Source organism: Psammomys obesus, unplaced genomic scaffold, assembly GCF_907164565.1.
Source record: "Psammomys obesus unplaced genomic scaffold, mPsaObe1.curated_primary_1811, whole genome shotgun sequence".
Lineage (NCBI taxonomy): Eukaryota > Metazoa > Chordata > Mammalia > Rodentia > Muridae > Psammomys > Psammomys obesus.
This window is the reverse complement of record NW_026596149.1, coordinates 10,347,335-10,365,270: the sequence shown is the minus strand read 5'-3', so window position 1 is coordinate 10,365,270 and position 17,936 is coordinate 10,347,335. Positions and strand designations below refer to the sequence as shown.

Sequence of the window (17,936 nt, the reverse complement as noted above, 5' to 3'; positions counted from 1 at the left end):
GCATGCTAAATACAGACTCCATCTCTCTAAAGCTTATTTTTATAGTCACCATTCAATTAGGAGCATACCTGGGAGGGAGACAGTAAAAGTCTTCCCTCCCACTGGGGAAACTGAGGTACTCCCAGGAAAGAGGGCTTTGTCTGAAGCAACTCTGCTCACTGGGAAATGTTAGCAAAGGTCCAAAGTCTTGAGATTTGGAGTTTAGGGTTTCATCTTGAGATGAAACACATGCTGAGGATCTAAGGAGCTTGATCACTCCTAACGCAGACGGGCCTCTGTGATGATGAAAACATTACTTCATTGTGGCAGTGAAGCAGAGAAGGCAGATTCTTGAGCAGTTAACAAAAATGGCTGGAGGCTTGCATGAAAGGAATCAGGAGCTGGCACAAGCAATGATTTAGAAGCCAGTGCTGCCAGCAGACCCAAGAGAATAGCCTCCACTCAGGCAGGCCTCAGAATGGGCTCCCTGAGGCCACCCTGTGCGGCAGGCGCTCCCCAGGCGGCTTCCCAAACATAGCACTCATGGATCTATTCTACAGAGCAGGGAAGTTCAAATGCCTTCAAGAAGGCCCCGAAGGAGGTGATGACAAGAAGGACTGACTGAGTCACTGAGGCCCTGTCAGGAAGTGGAGGAAAGTTCCATTTTCACGGCAAAGGACCACGGAAGAAGATACAGAAAGAGGGGTACTTCTGAGTTCCTAGAGCAAAAGGTTGACTTCTATGGTCAGCCCTCTCCCAACTACAAACTCACTCTCTCACCATTATTTGGTAGATGAGCTCCAAGTCAGAGGCTCTGACTTAGGTATCTTGTAATCTCTGGTCCCCCACTGCTTTAGTGTCCCCACATTTTAAAGAAATATCTATATATATTACAATATACAATATACATAACATTGGTTATCATTTTCACCCTTTTAAGTGTTCAGGGGCCTTAAGTACATCAGCATGGTTATACAACCACACCACAAATTGTCTGCTTGGATAGGGCTTCCATTTCCCAAACTGAAACACACACACAAACACACACTGGAAACCCCTTCATTAGTTTCTGTCTTCTTAGAACTAAGGTATTCTCAATATACCCTATGGGAGACTACTAACATATTATCAAGAATTCAGTGACTTAGAAAAAAATTAAAGCTAGTAACTGTGGCAGAGAGATATGATGTTTGTTGGTGGATTTGAGGGCATTTCTTCCAGTTTATCATCGTCACCTAAACTCCTGAGCCTGGATATGAACACATACTCCAGACAGTCCATGATGGACAGTCCAATCCTTTAAGCTACAGTTCTTGGGATAAGAAGCGCCTGGTCATAGACTCAGCCTGAGGGAGACAGACTGCAGACAGGGTGGTGGCCTGCAGGACTTACTCTAGTACCGTAGCTATGCTGTTTGCCTTCCGTCTCAGGGAAGGAGGCTAGAGGACTGCAGAGCCTCAGCTGTCTTGTGGCCAGGCTGGGCTATCCCAGTAACCTCCTTACTTCCTGGTGACATCCTAGAAGACAGTTGGCTCATCCCAGGTTCCCCCAGAGATGTGTTATAATTGGCATCGGGGGTCTGTGTATGGGCCCTTTCATCTGTGCCTCCACGTGCAACTGACTATTAAAATGCGACATCAGGCTTACATTCATTCTCTTTTAGAGATGGCCGATAGGTATGTGGGTCAGAGGCTATTTAAGACCTCGCAGGACCCGGCTGTCTGGGAGCAAGGCTGGAGCTTGGGAGTGACACTGACCGTCTATGACCAGTGAAGCCCTCTGGGTGGGTTTCTTCCCTGACTTGATTCGGTTCTCGTTGATCGCGTTTTCAATCTCCTGCAGCTTCTTCAGTGCATTCAGATAGGAGGTTTTCCTTTGCTTCTTCAGTTTCTTGCTGACATTGGGGTCACTGGCGAGGCGGCGGGCGGCCTCAGTGATCTGGGACTGAATGGCAAACTCTCGCTCCAGACGTTCCAGCTCGGCTTCCTGTGAGATGGAGGAAAACACAGGCTTAGACCTAGAGACGCTGTCGCCTAAGGAGAGCCTGCCTTGTCCACCTCCAGCCCCGACCTCAGCTTTTCTGGGCTTTCTTTCTCTCCCTCGGTCTGTTGAAGACCAAGCGTTAGAGGAAATTCAGAAGCCGTTGCTGTCATTTTCTTTTAGTACTGTGGGGAAAAAGACAGCATCTTTTCTGGAACAGCCTCCTGTCACTGTCCTCGGGGTTTGTTCATAGATGTACACCTCCTGACCCTCCCGCTGTCCCCCTCTGTCGTGCATCTTTGTGTGTCTCATGTTAGGACACATCCCTACTCACCTCTGTCTTCTGGAAGGGCTTTCTGCAAGCCCTAACTGTTCTGTTCACACTGTGTTCATGAAAGCCCTTGTGGGCCCTCCAGAAGGTTAATGGTGTGGGGGTGGGTAGTAGAACCAGTTTTCCCCTGCTCCTTGGATAGGTTTCAGGCTCTCCTTTCCCTCCTTCTTGTGCAACTCCCTCCTATCTCTATCACTTCCTTTGGCCCTTTCACCAAGATGAGTCTCCCCTGAGTTCTGGACCTGGAAGAAATGAGGCTATGGGTGTCAGATATGCCTGGAAGACCCACAAGATTAGTGCCCTGGACAGAGCATTTGCTGCTGGCCTATTGTCCAGATGTCTCCTGCAGCTGTACCCATCCCAGCGGGTGCTAGGGTTGCAGGCAGGTCACGCAGGTGCCTTAGGATCTGTGATTGAATTCGGAATCCCCTTAAGTACCAAGGAGCTCGCTTTGTTGTTTTTTCTCTTCTTCCCGGTTTTATACTTTGGATGTAAACTACCCCTTGTGTCTGGCTACCAGCTGCTGGTAATCTTTAGGAAGTGAGTCCTAGATAGAAGAAGTAGATGGCTAGAAATGTGTCTGGGTGGGAGGGTTTCGTAGTGTTAAACTCAGCCTCCTGCCTAAGCAGTCTTTTTCCTATCTGATGCCAAGAGTTAACAAGCCTCAACATAAGCCCCAGCTTCCTCTCCACGATGAAATGATAGTCCTTGAAAGCAGGAGCCAGAATAAAACCTTTGCTATCCAAGTTCCTTTTGTCGGGCATTTTGTCATAGTAACAAGAAAGAAAACTGACTTACTAGTGAAGCCACTTCCTGGAAGCTAGCCCAGAGCAGTTTAAGTTACTCCAGAGTTTGAGTATCTGGTGGGAACAAGGGCTAGCAGCCTGGGCACGTTCTACGAGCTCACAGGAGATACAGACTCTGAGGAAGCCCGCACTGCATAACCCTATGATGAGTGTACAGCAGCTTCTCTTTTCCCAGTACCCACACATGACCATTGAAGACCACATGTCTTGTGCTAGGTGATTTGTGGTTACATTAAAATTTGGCAGGAATTGACCAAACTAAGGAAGAGGAGACTGCTGTGTTTCCCGGATTCCACATGTCTTCCTATTATGGTGGCTCAATAATATGTCTCTGAGCACAACAGGCCAGGCTGGGGGTTGGGGATGGGGAGGCCTACTAAGGAAAATACTCTTTGCATCGTTTCATTGACCTCTGAGCACTTCAAGTCTAGAGGAGGCAGGAACCAGGAGTGGGAGGAAAAAGTAAGGGCTAAAAGGAGCCACTTAGACAATAAACTCCTTCCAAATCCTTCCAGCGCTGGCCACACTTGTTCTCTCAGAGGAAGAAGGATATCAGCATGGATTCCTGCCCAGAACCTTGAGTCAGGGACAAAACCCCATCTGAATATGGACTCCCTAAAGCAGCTGTTCCTGGGCGGTTATGATAGCTCTGGTCCAAGTCACTGACCCTGAGATTTGTAGGCGTCCAGAACAAGTCATGATATTCCAACCCAGTCAAGGCCAAGATGAAATGTCTGTGGAAACAGCCCCATGGCCAGGAAAGCAAAGCCAATATCCAGGAGAGCTGGGGCATTACAGGACAAAAGTGAGGCTCTTCCTGTCAGGAGGGGATGCTGCAGAATCCTATCTGCTTCCTTTTTATGAATTTCAAAAAGATGCACGGGGGCAGGCATGGAATTCCCAGAGCCCTAGAGTTGGCTTTCTTGGAAAGTGAGGGGTGGGGGGAAACATCGGGAAACTCAACCGCGCATGGAAGGTTGCTCATTAAGCACGGGGTGCTTTTTAAAGCTTAAGTTGTAATGACGACCCAGCTTTCAAAGACACCTGACCACATGGTGCTCTAAGTCTCCCCTTCCTCCACAGATCATCTCAATTTCCAGCAGCTGTTGGTTGAGCATCAGGCATGTGTCCAGTATTCAGTGACACTGTCTTCTGGTTCATTTAATCCTAGTGATAACACTGGGAGGGAAGCACCAAGAACTGGAACATATGGAGGAGGAATAGATGTATCACTCTGGATGAAGCGCTCTGCTGTGCCGAGCAGGGATCCAGGACTACAGGTCTTAGGCACAGGCCTGGTCAAGCCCTCCGCCTTCCCACTGACCTTTCTTTAGGAAAATGTCCTTCTCCAAGTTCCTTAAAGGGCCCAAAGTGCCTTGCTTTTCTTTCCCTTTGTGGTGGTTACTCTGAATTATCATATATCTGTGAGGGATTTTTTGTAGACTAAGTTATCTAAAATGGGAAGACCCTCCCTAAACATGAGTGACGCTGGTTCCACGAGAAGAGGAGGTAAGCTGAGCAGCAGCGCTCACCACTTCCTGCTTCCTGACTTCAGACACAGTGTGACCAGCCACCTCAGGCTTCTGCCGCCAAGCCTTCCCCAGGATGACTGTACGCTCAAACTGTGAGGCAAAGTAAGCCAGCCCTCCCTCCCCCCCTTCCTTCCTCTGCTCTTGCCAGGACATTTTGTCCCAGCACAAGAATAACTGACATGCCAGGCTTTGAGTCCTGAAGTGTTCTTGAGTCTTCTATTGCCTAGAATATTAATGATTAAGTAACTCTAACCAGAAGAAAATTGGGGAGACCTTGAGGTCTGAAGGTGAATCTGGCACCTGGCTTTTTGTTTCTCTTGGACGAGGGTTGGATATTTATTTATTTATTTATTTATTTATTTATTTATTTATTTATTTATTTATTTATCTATCTATCTATCTATCTATCTATTCATTCATTCATTCATTCATTCATTCTTTCATTCAAGACAGTGTCTCCCTATGCAACTTTGGCTGTCCTGGAACTCACTATGAGACCAGGCTAGACTGAAACTCAACGATCTGCCTGTCTTTGCCTCCCAAGTGCTAGGATTAAAGGTGTGTGCCACCATGCCCAGCTGGGCTTTGATTAACCTCCAATATGAATTCCCCAGTCTCAGCTCTCACCAGGGTTCCATGCAAAGAAGATAAAAATCATGTCGGAAATATGGCTTTTCCAAATACTGACAACTGAGGCCATGACAGAACAAGTGGAGGATGCATGTCTATGCAGTGATTTTAGCCGCCATGTGACGTAAGATAGGAGAGGGCAGGCCTTTCTTGTCATTCCCCAGCCAACGAGAACTGTGTTTTCTTCCACAGAGCACGCATCAGGCTATACCAAGAGTAACAAAGGGCTGGAAGGCCATTACAGACACATGTATTTGCATGTTACTGGAATGTTCTCCCCAACCTTAACTGGCCAATTGCAAATGGTCTACAGTGTTAGATAAACAACAGAGACCCAACTATGTGCACTAAGGCAAGCAAACTCAGCCTGTAAGGAAAACCATAAAGCAACTAGCCAGCTCACCCAAGAAAGGTTAAAAGGAAAAACACGGGCATTTGGAACCAATGAAGACATTGCAGAGAGCCTAGGAGCCCTGACAAGTGGGGCAAACAAAGATAATGTGAAAGGGATAATGGGAAAGACTCCAACATCAGAGGAACATACCTCTCCTTTAGGCAGGATTTTCTGTTCATCCAGCTTGAAAGCTGTTCCAATTCTTCTCCGAACAATGGGTGGCTCCTCTCCTGGATCCAGGGGATATTCAACAGGCAGTTTGCCTGTGAGTTCCTGCACGTGCAGAAGAGCATTCAGGGGCTGTAAATAGGGCGTGCCTGCTTGTCTTTGTTCTAGGGCACAGAGTGCGACGCACAGATCCGATGTGCATTAAGCACTGTGCCTAAATAAGAGTTCGTGAGCTAGGTGGATCTGAAGGTATGGACTTGCAACCCAGTCACTCAGGCTGAGGTGGGAATTTAAGACCAGGTTGGCTAACTAATGAAACCCTGCTTCAGAAGACACACAAAAAAAATGAACCCTCCCCCCCCCAAAAAAAAAAAAAAGATTCACAGATATATTTCAGTGGCCGTGTGTCTGCCCAGTATGCCTGAAGCCCTGAGCAATCCCCAGTGCTGGTGGTGGGGCAGGAGAGGAGAGTTCGAATTATACAATTTAACCTCTACAAGAAATGAATGTCAGAATCCCCTTCTCTACAGAACAGATGTGCTTTGTTGTTTCCTTCCCCCCAGATTTTGTTCTAGGAAGCAGAATTTCCCTTGGACTCCACAGTAGTCCACTTTCATTCATCTGCTGATCTGGCAAACGTTTCCTGTGATCCTGCTCTGTGTGAAGAGAGGCCACATGGCCAGACGGCAGCAATCAATGCAGCTCGTTCTTTGCACACGCATCCTTTATTTTCACCCAGAAACTGAAGGGGTTTTTTTTTGTTTGTTTGTGCTTGGTTTTTGTTTGTTTCCTTCTTTCTTTTTTCCCAAACAAGTTTTCTTATGGGGGGTGTCACCTGTTTGGTAAATGCTGGGAAAATGCACTCCCTAGAAAAGACTGACTATGTGATCATCATTCAACTCTGGCCCCAAACTCAACAGTGGCAGGCTGACCTCAAAGACCGGGTATGCCTTTGCAAGCTTATATCCCCAATACTCAGCAGCAGGACCACGAGTTCAAGGCCAGCCTTGGCTACATAGTGAGACCCTGTCTTAAAACAACCAACCACTAAATTTTTGTGTGAGAAAAACTAAACATGAACAGAAGAAATACATACACACACGAGGGGGGGGATTTCTGGTGTGTCTAGGGCTCTGGAAAGCTACCTAGCTACCATATGGACACAACGATAGTGAGAAGATGCCAGGCTCCACAGTGACTATGGGCCAGCATGGATGACCTGAGGAATGACTCAGAAGGCCACGCATGAGTGTGTTACATCTGGGCTGAATGAGGATCGGTTTAAGTCTGCAGCTGACCCGGGCTGTGGGAGCTAGACAGGAAGTCACTGCAACACCAGAAGAGGCTGACAACCCCACTCAGTGCCTTCAGCAGGGCATCCCAGGCCTGGGTGCCCACAGCAGGCACAGGAAGGGTCCCCAAAAGTCCTACAGGGAGTGTGTGTGCACAAGTACCCCCTCCTGAGCCTCCCCTTCTCTGTGCTCATATCACTGGAAGTAGTTTCTGGGATCTTTTAATTTAATCCTTAGTAGACAGTTTAGAATGTTAGAGCAAGATGACCCACTGTTTGATGACTGCCTCTGCAGTATTCTCTGTTACAAAAAGGTTCAAGTGTCTCTCAGATAGTTGCATGTTTATCCTGTGACTGCGTACCTGCTCCCTTCTCAGGCCTTCTACAAATAACAACCTGTTACGATTCTTATTTTAATATATATATAAATAGCAAACTGTCAGGACTTCCTTTTCTGACACTTATGAAAAGGAAAGAGAGGTTCCTAACATTGTCATGGATTTGTAACTCTGGAGTGTTTGTGGTTTCAGTCTATATTTTTAAAACAAGGCTACTGATTTTCCACCATCTGCTTGAAAGTACCCAGGTCAGGGTCTTGATTCTCCAGATACTTAATCTGATTTCATAGGTAACCAGAGCCACACGGTGAGGAAGTAATTTAATGTGCAGCAGTGGGCCCTCTTGCTGTAAAGGCCCACAGTTCCCACACTGCCTCACTCTGATGCTTGCTTCCCAAGGGGTCAAACAGTGTTTCCTGCCACTTGAGCCTGGAGATGTGTGAGCAGAGACTTAGCTCCTAGGCCCCTTTATCTCCCTGTGTCAAGGGACTTTGGGGAAATCAACAGGACGTGGACAAAGGGCTGGCTTTTAGGGTTGTTTCTACCTAAGCTATATTTTGTATACTCAAAGTTGGAGGAAGTAGGAGCTTTTGTTTTCCTTATATTGGGTTTGCGAAACTTTTATGGCACATGCTGGCCTTGCCTTGACATGCTTCTGACATGCCGTAATGTATACTCTTTGCTTGGCTTAGGGACTTCTTTTATTAAACACAAAACAAGGCTTTACAAATTATGAGAGGCAGACACCAAAACCCGTATTTTTTCTCTCTCCTCCAAGTATAGTCTTTATTAAAAAGCAAAAATGTTGCTAATATTTACAGTATCATATAGCACATGCCCGCCCCCAGCCCCCACCCCAGTCAGGCCCATGGCTTTCCTGATTTGCAATGGATTTCTGCTAATGTGGTTCTGCCTTGAGCAAGCTCCAGTTTAAATCAATCCAGACGTAATTAAGCCAAGTTGAAATATAATATGATCTCACTCTCAGGCCCACTGTTTCCTCCTTCCTGCTGCAAGGCATTATTATTTGTGGGGGAGGGGCATTCACCTCCTGGATTTCGTTAGGGACCCTTTTTATGCTTCCCGTTCAGAGCTGTTTAGCCACGGAGCTTTTGGTCACGGTCTGTGGAACACAGCCACTCCCAGGAGAGCAACCCCACATTGTGCTCATGTGAAGCACACAGACACACACACACACACACACGTGCACACGAGTGTATGTATTACACCAAGAAGTGAACTTCTAACAGAGAGTTGTGGAATCAACAGAAGGGAGGAATGGACATTTCAATATGTGGCAAAGCAGACTGTGGGTTCTCTACATACTCTCCATACTTGAGACCAGCACTGAAACAGGCTGAGGAAGACATTGTGGGGTATGGGGTTGGGGGTGGACACTGTGGCTGTGTGTGGAGGTCAAGGACAACCCTTGGGTGTCAGCATTCATCTTCAGCCTTGTTTGAGACAAGGCCTCTTTGTTTTCTTGTCACTGAGTATGCTAGGCTAGCTGGATCACTGCCTCCTATCTCACCACAGACATTACAGGCGTGTTCTACTCCACCAGGCTTTTATCTGAGTTCTTGGGATTCAACTCAGGTCCCCACACTTGCGAAGCAAGTGCTTTATCTGTTGAACCATCTCTCTAGCCCAATGCAACATTGCTTTACTTGAAACTTAAATGAGTCACTATGCTGGGTATATATATATAGCTCAGTGGAAGAACACTAACCTAGCATGTGTGAGGCCACAGGTTCAATCCCCAGTTGCACAGAAACAAACAAACAAGCAAAAACAACAATAACAAAGACCCAACAAACCACCACCACTACCAACAGCAGCAGCACCAAACTAGGAAAAGACTCCATTTTTAAAAAGAAAGAGCTAAAGGAACTGAAGATCAGCAGGCTTAAAGGGATGCCTGTATATTTCAGGTGACATCCGGGTGTCCTTGTTTGGCCTCCAGTGAAGCTACATTGTGTCCAAAGACAAATTCAGAGGAAGCTAAGGCTTTCCCAGCAATGAACAGGCATACGCTCCTGGGAAGCAAGACAGTGGTAGGACATTATGTGGAACGAGGGAGAGTCATGTGAGGACGTGTCCTGCACACTGCGGTATGCCGAGCACTGCTTTGGGTCTGTTAAAGCGACTGCCATATAGCCTCAGGATGTATGTGTCATGTATGAGAGTCAGGTAGGGACTGTTTTAACTGGCACTAGTGTTTCCTCAATACCTCGCTTTTGACAGAGGGTATCACAGAGGTGTGGTGTTCCCAGCACTGCAGAGGGAGGGCGCTCGTTTTCCTCAAAGTCAGCCTGTATTGTCTCCACCCTGTCTCTTGTCCATACCGAAGATGTATGACATGACAAACAACACAGACTTAATTGCTTACAGCTTCCCGGAGACACAATCTCTTCAGCTCCTCCAGCCGCTGGCGCAGCGTCTCCTCCAGAGCTTCCTGCCTGGATTTCAGGGCAGCCAGCATGTCTTTCTTGGCCGACTGCGAGCTATCTGATTCTTGAGAACCTGTCGACGAACAGCAGGGTTACTAGGCCAAATGACAGGGGACACACATCTGGACCACTAATGAATTTCACTGGAGCTCATACGGGATATGGGATTTACCCTGGGAATCAAGGAGCGTGAAATGAGACAGGTGTGCAGGGTTCCAAGCATGAGGAGTAAATTCCAATACCACATGGAATATACAGCTCCTCAGAGCATGGGCAGGAAAGCCGACACTCCTGAGCAAGAATGCTGTCATTTCTGATTAGCTTAACACGTGTCACATACCTGTTTTGCTCTCACCAGACAATGTTAATACAGTTTACACAAGGAAGGGAGGGAGTAAAGTTCAAGTTAATATTAGTAGTTTTAAGACAGGCTTTAAATTTTCTTCTGTCTACTGAAAGATGTTGGTTTTTGCTTAGTGCAATGATAATATCTGTTCATTGTAAGATATTTGGCAATGTAGACAGGTATAAAAATAATAAACTGGTCACCTAGAGATAACTATCACATTATGCATTTGCTTTTGGCCTTTTCTCCAGAAGATACAGGCAGACAGACAGGCACGCACGCACGCACGCACGCATGCACACACACACACACAAAACACAATTAGAATTTTTTCCACTATTTTATCTGAGTGCTGCATTCTGAAAAAATTCTCTCTTCATGAAGGGAATATAATATAGAGTGATACATACTTTTCAAATGAATTATACATATTTTCCGTGCTTTCCTGGCTAGAATATCTGCATGTGTCAGGCTGGTAGGTATGAAAACTTTTTAGAAGGCAACATTGTAAACCAAACAAAAGAAACATGAGTTGAAGATGCCAACTAGAGGAATTTGGCTTACACCAACAGAATAATTTCAAGGCTGTAGTGTCAGGCTTCTGGGGCAGGTTTCTTGTAGGGAGGCCGGTAGCCCTTTCTACCTTGATGGGTTATAGAAGGTGTATTCATGTACTAGAAAAAGCCAGATTAGTGGCTGCATCTCTTCTCACCTCCAAAATAGCAGAACTGTTAGAAATCAGAAGATATATCTGAGTGTGCAGCCAGGGGCTCAGACCATACCACCACCAGCACTATCCAACAATTTCACATCCCTAGAGAGCTCGTGTATGTCTGTAACTTCAGTTTCTCACGATGTTGAGGCAGGAGGGACAAAAGTTCAAGATCAGCCTGGACTACAGGAAGCCAGTCTAGAGACTTAGGCTAGGGTAGTTAAAGATGAACAACTCTACAGCGAAAATTGAAACACCTTGCTGGGAACAACTAGAGATATAAATGGATAGCGATGACCACTGTGGACCTGGATCCAGATGCTGTTTTCAAGATGTCAGCTCACCATGAATTAAGCAACACAAGAAAAGCAATTCAGATAAAATTACCAGGAGGACTCTGTGGTGGTAGGGTGGGGGTTAGAAACTCTATTTCCATAAGAGACAATTGAACGTTTGGATGGCTTAGTGACCAGATAATGGTGCGGAGGCGACCTCAGATGTCTCAGAATCCTGAGTCTTTGGAAGACTTCTGTGCCTTTGCATTAAACAACACTGCTAGACCCAAACACCTCTAAACACTCCATCTTAATCTTTAAGGTCTCTGATCAGGAAGCGCATATTCCCTTCACTCCGATTCTGCTAGATCCCTATGATCCCAGTAAGGAAGACATCTCAGTGTCTAAGTACAATGTGACTCTGACTTCGGCTTTTGTTCTCTCCCTTTTCTGGCCCATTTGAGCTTGAAATTGAAGACATCTATCACTGTAAAAACAAACCATCTTTATGCCTCCCTGGGAACAAATAAAAAATATTGTCAGTTGTATACTTGGGTGCTATGATTAAATTGTATCTCATCCCAGTAAAAAAATAATAATAATCTGCTGCTTGTATCATTCTGTTATGGAAGCTACCTTCCAAGCTTTGAATCATGTTGTAACTCTTTCCCGAGTTTTTGACATGCTTTAGTTGCAGGTGTCCAAATTCAATAGCAAACAGAGCAAAGTCTGGATCCTTGCTGAGACTCCATTACCTCATGGTTCTCACAGACTAAATCCAGATGTGCCTTTCTCAGGTATCGCATCACTGGATCTTATTGCAGGCGCCCTCTTTTACCAGAGGCTCAGGTCTTTCACAGTCCTAGGCCTACTGCCTTGTGCTTATCAGCTCTAAACCCTCTCCAGGCTACGTCCATCTAATGCAAACTGGAAAAGTCATTATGAATCATAATTGGGTCTCTTAGTACCCAGCACCATTCGCATTTGAAGACAGGAAAATTTAATGAGGCATTCTCTGTTCCATCATCTAAAAAATTAATAAGGATGTAAAATAATACTAGAAGGAAGTCAGACTTTAAAAACAGGCCTGGGGAAAACGTGGGTCCAAAAAGATTAAAGAATTTCTAGCATGGAGTGAAAAATTCACCGTTTCCCCTTCACCCTTGCCTAACCTCTCAATAGGAACTGATGATTTATTGAGTCAAACTAAGAATTTGTGATGTTCAGGAATGACACAACTCACCACAACACATTAAATTTTGGGAAGCAAGCATACAATTTGTGGATGATTGTCTGCTGTTACAGGATTAGTAAAGATTTGGCCTTGAGTAGCAGGGTTCATTACTGCTACCTAAATTATTATTTCTAATAATTAACTTAAATACCTACCCACATTTGATGGGCTAGAGAGCCTTGGCAGGCTTGATGGCTCCTGAGTCTGTCTGCATATAGCTGGCACCCCAAACGCTAGCTGGCTCCACTGCACACCGTGAGCCCGGAAATTCCTTCAGGAGGAATACAGCTCCTGGAGGCTCCGTTACACCTCCGCAAGCAACTGAACCAGGCTACTCTGGACACACAGGTTTCCCTTTTAATAGTAACTGGACAGCCAGGCAGATGGAAAACATCTGGATTTGATAAAGTCTATGCCATTCATTATATGGGAGGCTGTTGAATAAGGTGCTTGCTCTCCTATCTCAGCAGTAAATGAACGGATGAGATAATGCTTCTAAAACACTTAGTGCCTGGACTAGGTAAATTCTTCACATAGAGGTTGATTTGCTGTAAGTGGCATAGGATTAGAGAAACAGTTGAAATGAACTGTTCCTTTCTAATGAGGTACCAGTCAAAGTTAAGTTCACTCAACAATGCAGGATAGAGTGAGGACTCTAAAGCTCCATCTACAGAAAGAAGCAATGATAGGTAGAGGCAGTACCTTGAAACGATGTTTCCTAAGCACCAAGACTGCACATCTGCCTCAGGGGCTACTGCAGATAGAGTTGGGAATGTGACCTGGATACTTACTGGACTCCACCCCGTGTTTCACAAGCTTACGGCAGCTCCACATAAACTTGGTGCATTTGCCGGGCAGTGGTGCACGCCTTTAATCCCAGCACTTGGGAGGCAGAGGCAGGCGAATCTCTGAGTTTAAGGGCAGCCTGATCTATGACGTGAACTCCAGGATGGCCAGGGCTACACAGAGAAACCCTGTTTTGGCAGGGGAGCGGTGGCGGGTTGACCTTCTGCATTTGAAAAGAGAAGGGTAAGCTACTACTGGCTGTGACCTGTAGCTGAGGGCATATGGCCACCCAGAGGAGAGATGGCCACAAGTCTCAGAATGAGCTCACTGAGAGCCCCTCAAAGATCATCTGGAGGAGAAGAGGCCCATAGCTCTCTGTGAGGCTGAGCGTCCTCCACAAGTGATCTCTTGACATTCCCTGAATGGACTCTCGCCTCTTAAAAGGGAGAAAGATAGGAAGCCAGCAAACCAGGCAGAAATCAAGGGGCAAGATGCTCTCTGGGTTGGCCACCTCCATAACAGAAACTGAATCAGGACCTCAGGCCAATGGGATTGTCTCAAACTAAAAGTTTAAGACACACAAAATATGATACTTTACCCTGTCCATCTAGTTTGCTTGTCTGGAGACAGGGTCTCACTATGTAGCCCAGGTTAGTCTTGGATCACAGTGATCACTTGCCCCTGCCTCTCAAATTCTAGGAATAAAGGGGTACACCACCACATCCAGCTGACAAAAAACAATTTCATAGTCTGTATTTGGACTTGCGGAAGTCTGGTGCTATAATTTGTCCATTATCAATTATTTGAACCCATACATATTGTACTTGCAAGATCTCTTTAGGGTTATATGGAAGTCTATAAAACTGACAAAACACAGAAATCTGCTATCTTTGGAAAGGGCAGTGACTGAGAAAGACATTGGGGTTGTCATCCCTAACTACTGTTGAACAATACAAGGCTTTGGAGTTTCAACCTTTTAAGAACCATCGCTGTCCTATCTATAAAATGGCTATCCGACCAATCTTCTAAAATGCCTCCAAACTTGAAGCACTGATTACTGAATAAACAACTAACTCAGGCAATTCCTTCCCAGCCATTAGCCTTCACTTCTGCAAATTTTGCCAGCAGAATTTATATCCAGTACAACGTCCTTCCTCCTTCCTTGACCACCCAAACCTCTAGAAATGAGAAGCATTCTATCACTGATGCTGTTGCCGCCTTCTGGCAGTGGTGGAGGGTGGGGCGGGGCATGTCGAATGACCAGCAAATGCCTAAAGGATTTATCTCTTCTTCTAGCAATGGGCCAAAGCTAATATCCGTGACCGTGAATGCTAAATAGACTTAAACTGGAGCTGCCTGTAAGATGAACTAAGAAGATGGATGGATCATCTCTACCCAGATGAGTGAAATTTCAAAATTTACACATTGAAAAAAAACAGTAGCTAAGACTGTTTCATCTCTGCCCGGGGAGAGATGAAAGGAACAGTGAGATGGTGCAGTGAGAAGCAAGTGAGACGAGCATTTCTGAAAGAACGGCTGATACAGGAGCCCCCTTTAGCAGGGGGAGTGTCTACCAAGTGACACACAGCTCTACGGAAAAGGACATTCAGAACAGCCTTTGGGAAACAGACTGGTACCGTGCCCTTCTACAGCAGGAGCCTGCGCTCCTGGGGTCTCGGTGACTGGCGTTGAATATGTTTCAGCTCAGCTACTGAGTGGCTCTGGGATGGCTGGGGTGGGGGAGATTGGAGGAGTTCTCTGAGTCTCGGTTTCCTTGCCTGCACACAGAGCAATCAAAACAGGGCTCTTCAAATATTGGGAGAATGAAGAGAAGCAATGCTTGGAAGATGCCAGCAGATAACCCAGAACCTATGGAATGCCACACGAATACTAGTTATTGCTATTAAAGGTCTTTCCTGGCTTTTACTAGGGGGCTGCAATCTCCATTTCAGAACGGTCCGTACTGTAAAAGGAGAAGCACCGAGTACACCAGCAAGGAAACGAGCAACGGGGGCAGATGTGGCCCTAACAGTCCAGGCGGCTTTCGGGCAGAAGGGAAAGTGAGTTTTTGTTTGTTTTGTTCTGTTCTGTTTTGCTTATGGAACTCAGCAGGGTCTTCTTACATGCTCCACTTCACTGACTCCTCAGAGAAGCTTTGCCTCGACATTCTCAGTGGAGGTCATGGTGGCACAGGGAGGCTGGGAAGGGATTCAAGCTTTGCTCTGTGGGGCCCGTTTTGTCCCTTGAATGGACACGCCATGAGGGTGGGAACTATGTGGCTGCTAGGGTGCCATGGCACCACCCTGTGGGCTGTATCCACCTTCCCAACGAACTTGTTCCACAGTTCTGCATACTCTGGTCTCAAAATGCAAGAGAAGGCAGAAGGAGAGGAAGCCAGTGGGGGTCTAAGATTCCCCAGTACAACACCAGATGCTCCTGGAGCCCCTTCCATGTACAAGGTGATTTGGGGGAGACATCCTGTCAGCCCCCAGTGCTGCCGCTGGAGGAGTGGAAGACAAGCAAGTCAGTGAGGACAGAAGGCACCATGGTTGCCAGGGAAGGCACCTGTAGCACAGGGGACTAGCCTGGCTTCTTGATGATCACTTTTCTGAGAGGTTTTAGCCTCCCTCTGATTGACTGTCAGGGAAACCAATCGCCAGATGAGATTGGTTTTTCTCAAGAAAAACCTTTCCTGAGTTAGCACTTAGCAGATCTCTACTTGGATGCTAGAAGAGTGAAGCATAGCACAGTAACTGTCCGCGCCGGCCTGACACTACACTTCTCACCCAAAGGGTCTGACTGAGCTAGGCCGCCAGTGGGGAAGAACTGCTCATAGGTATAGTTTGGAGACAAGGTAACCTTGAACTATATCTACATGCTCGAGTATGACCTTGACCCTCCTGCCTCTGCTTACTGAGTTCCCGCATGAACACTACCACACTTGGTTTATACGGTGCTGGGGCTGAATTCAGGGCTTTAGGTGTGCTAGGCAAGTATTCCACCAAGTGAGCTACACCCTCCATCCCGGGAAAATGATTCTTATCCAAGCACAGCTAGACAGAGACTGTTGCTCCAAGAAAGTCATTTTCAGAGGGCACTTGCGGATCTTCGGAGGAAGGCAGCTGACATCACAGCTATTACTGTGGACTTGGGACTGGTTTGCCAGCTGGGGAATCTAGACTTCAGACTGGCAGCAGCTGTATGTGGGAAGGACCACATGTGCAGGGCAGCGGAGCGAAGAGCGGCTCTGTCCTGGTGAGCATGCGGAAGGCTCTCCTCACTCAGCTGTGATGGAGGATTTGCTGCAGTCATTCCAAAGACCCCAAGCTGGTCAGCACCGGATATGAGTTTGCATCCTGCTGAGGATACACAAGGACCTGGGCATCTGTTCTCACACACAAATGCTGATGACCAGTCGTATTCCACACACCCCCCAACCGCTGCTGCCCCAATCCAGAAGGAGGAAGGGTGCTTTCCTCTTTGGAAGGAGGGGAAATTTAACACAATTAGTAACATCACCACCATCCCAGCAAGAAAGAAATTTGTTGTTGTAAAAGCAAGGGAAGGAAATGACTGCCTGTTTTGGCCTTTGGGGGGAAAATGAAAAAAATTTATATAAATATCTATGTATGTATATATATCATATATACATATCTATGTATATATATATATCTATATCAGATATACATACACATATATAATAAAAACAGCCACGTCCCAGCAGATCGGTAGAAGCTGTGAGGAAAAGGTTTGGCAGATAACCAGGAATAAATATGGAGAAAGGAGTTAGACTCCTCTTTATGATAAAAAGATATTTACTTCCCAGACAAATTCTCAAGGATGAATTTCTGCATCAAAGATGTCTCAGAGACCCTGTGACATAATGCCACGTTGCAGATGGCAGGATCAACATGCTACCTTGAGGGGCCATCTCTGTGAAGTCAACGTGGTTTCCCACATGAACAATGTGTGCTGGAAGTTCTCATTGGTCTTGGAGGTTTTACAAATGGAATGGTCTAGTTCAAAGAGTAGTGAAATGGGAGTTCTTGGAAAAGCAAGCACCTTGCGATGGTGGCTGGAAGTCTTTGGGATGGCTTTGTTCTCAGGGGAGAGAGTCAGTGGCACGTTTTGCCAAAAGTGAAAATATGAACGTCGTTTAAACGTGGGCGTACTCCGTGGTAAGACGAAGGGAAGGAGATAAACAGAGAGACAATCAGTGTTTAAAAGTTAAGCACCTGTGGTAAAGTTTCTGATTGAAACCATTACTTTTGATGCATCTGAGTTCCATTCCTTAGCTCAAGAACCCAGGTTGCTGATCTCGCTGCCTCAGGGCTGCTGCTCTATTGTAATATGCAGGTTTGGAGATTAATTGCAAATCTCAATGATCCTTATTCTGTGCTCTTAGCAGAGACTGGGAAGTTGAACCCGGAGTTTGGCTGAGTAGAAACAGAGTGGCATGTGTGGGAGATGGCAGGGAGAGCTGTCTTCTAGTGTTTAAAACTTTACCCCTGAAAGCCATTCGCTCAGACGCTATAGTGTCAATCTTAGCTCTCTTTAACAGCCAAGTATACCTTTATATTAACACTTGAGGGCACAAATATGGCCATACAAGTGCCTTTGTCACCCTCACCCTCCACCAAATAGAAGTGGAAGGCGCCGCCTTCCATTTTTCTCTCATTTTTAA

At 46.2% G+C, this 17,936-nt stretch overlaps 1 protein-coding gene across 3 annotated transcripts in view; it reads right to left on the bottom strand.

Moving 5' to 3' along the window:
• The window catches only part of Frmd4a (FERM domain containing 4A), a 434,715-nt gene that overhangs the window by 17,044 nt on the left and 399,735 nt on the right, over positions 1–17,936 (bottom strand). For all 3 annotated transcript variants that reach the window (XM_055593785.1, XM_055593784.1, XM_055593786.1), the window contains exons 15-17: positions 9,839–9,972; positions 5,803–5,925; positions 1,737–1,965 (exon numbers count right to left, since the gene is read on the bottom strand). In XM_055593785.1, the coding sequence (XP_055449760.1) occupies positions 1,737–1,965; positions 5,803–5,925; positions 9,839–9,972 (486 nt within the window). The remainder of the gene's footprint in view (positions 1–1,736; positions 1,966–5,802; positions 5,926–9,838; positions 9,973–17,936) is intronic.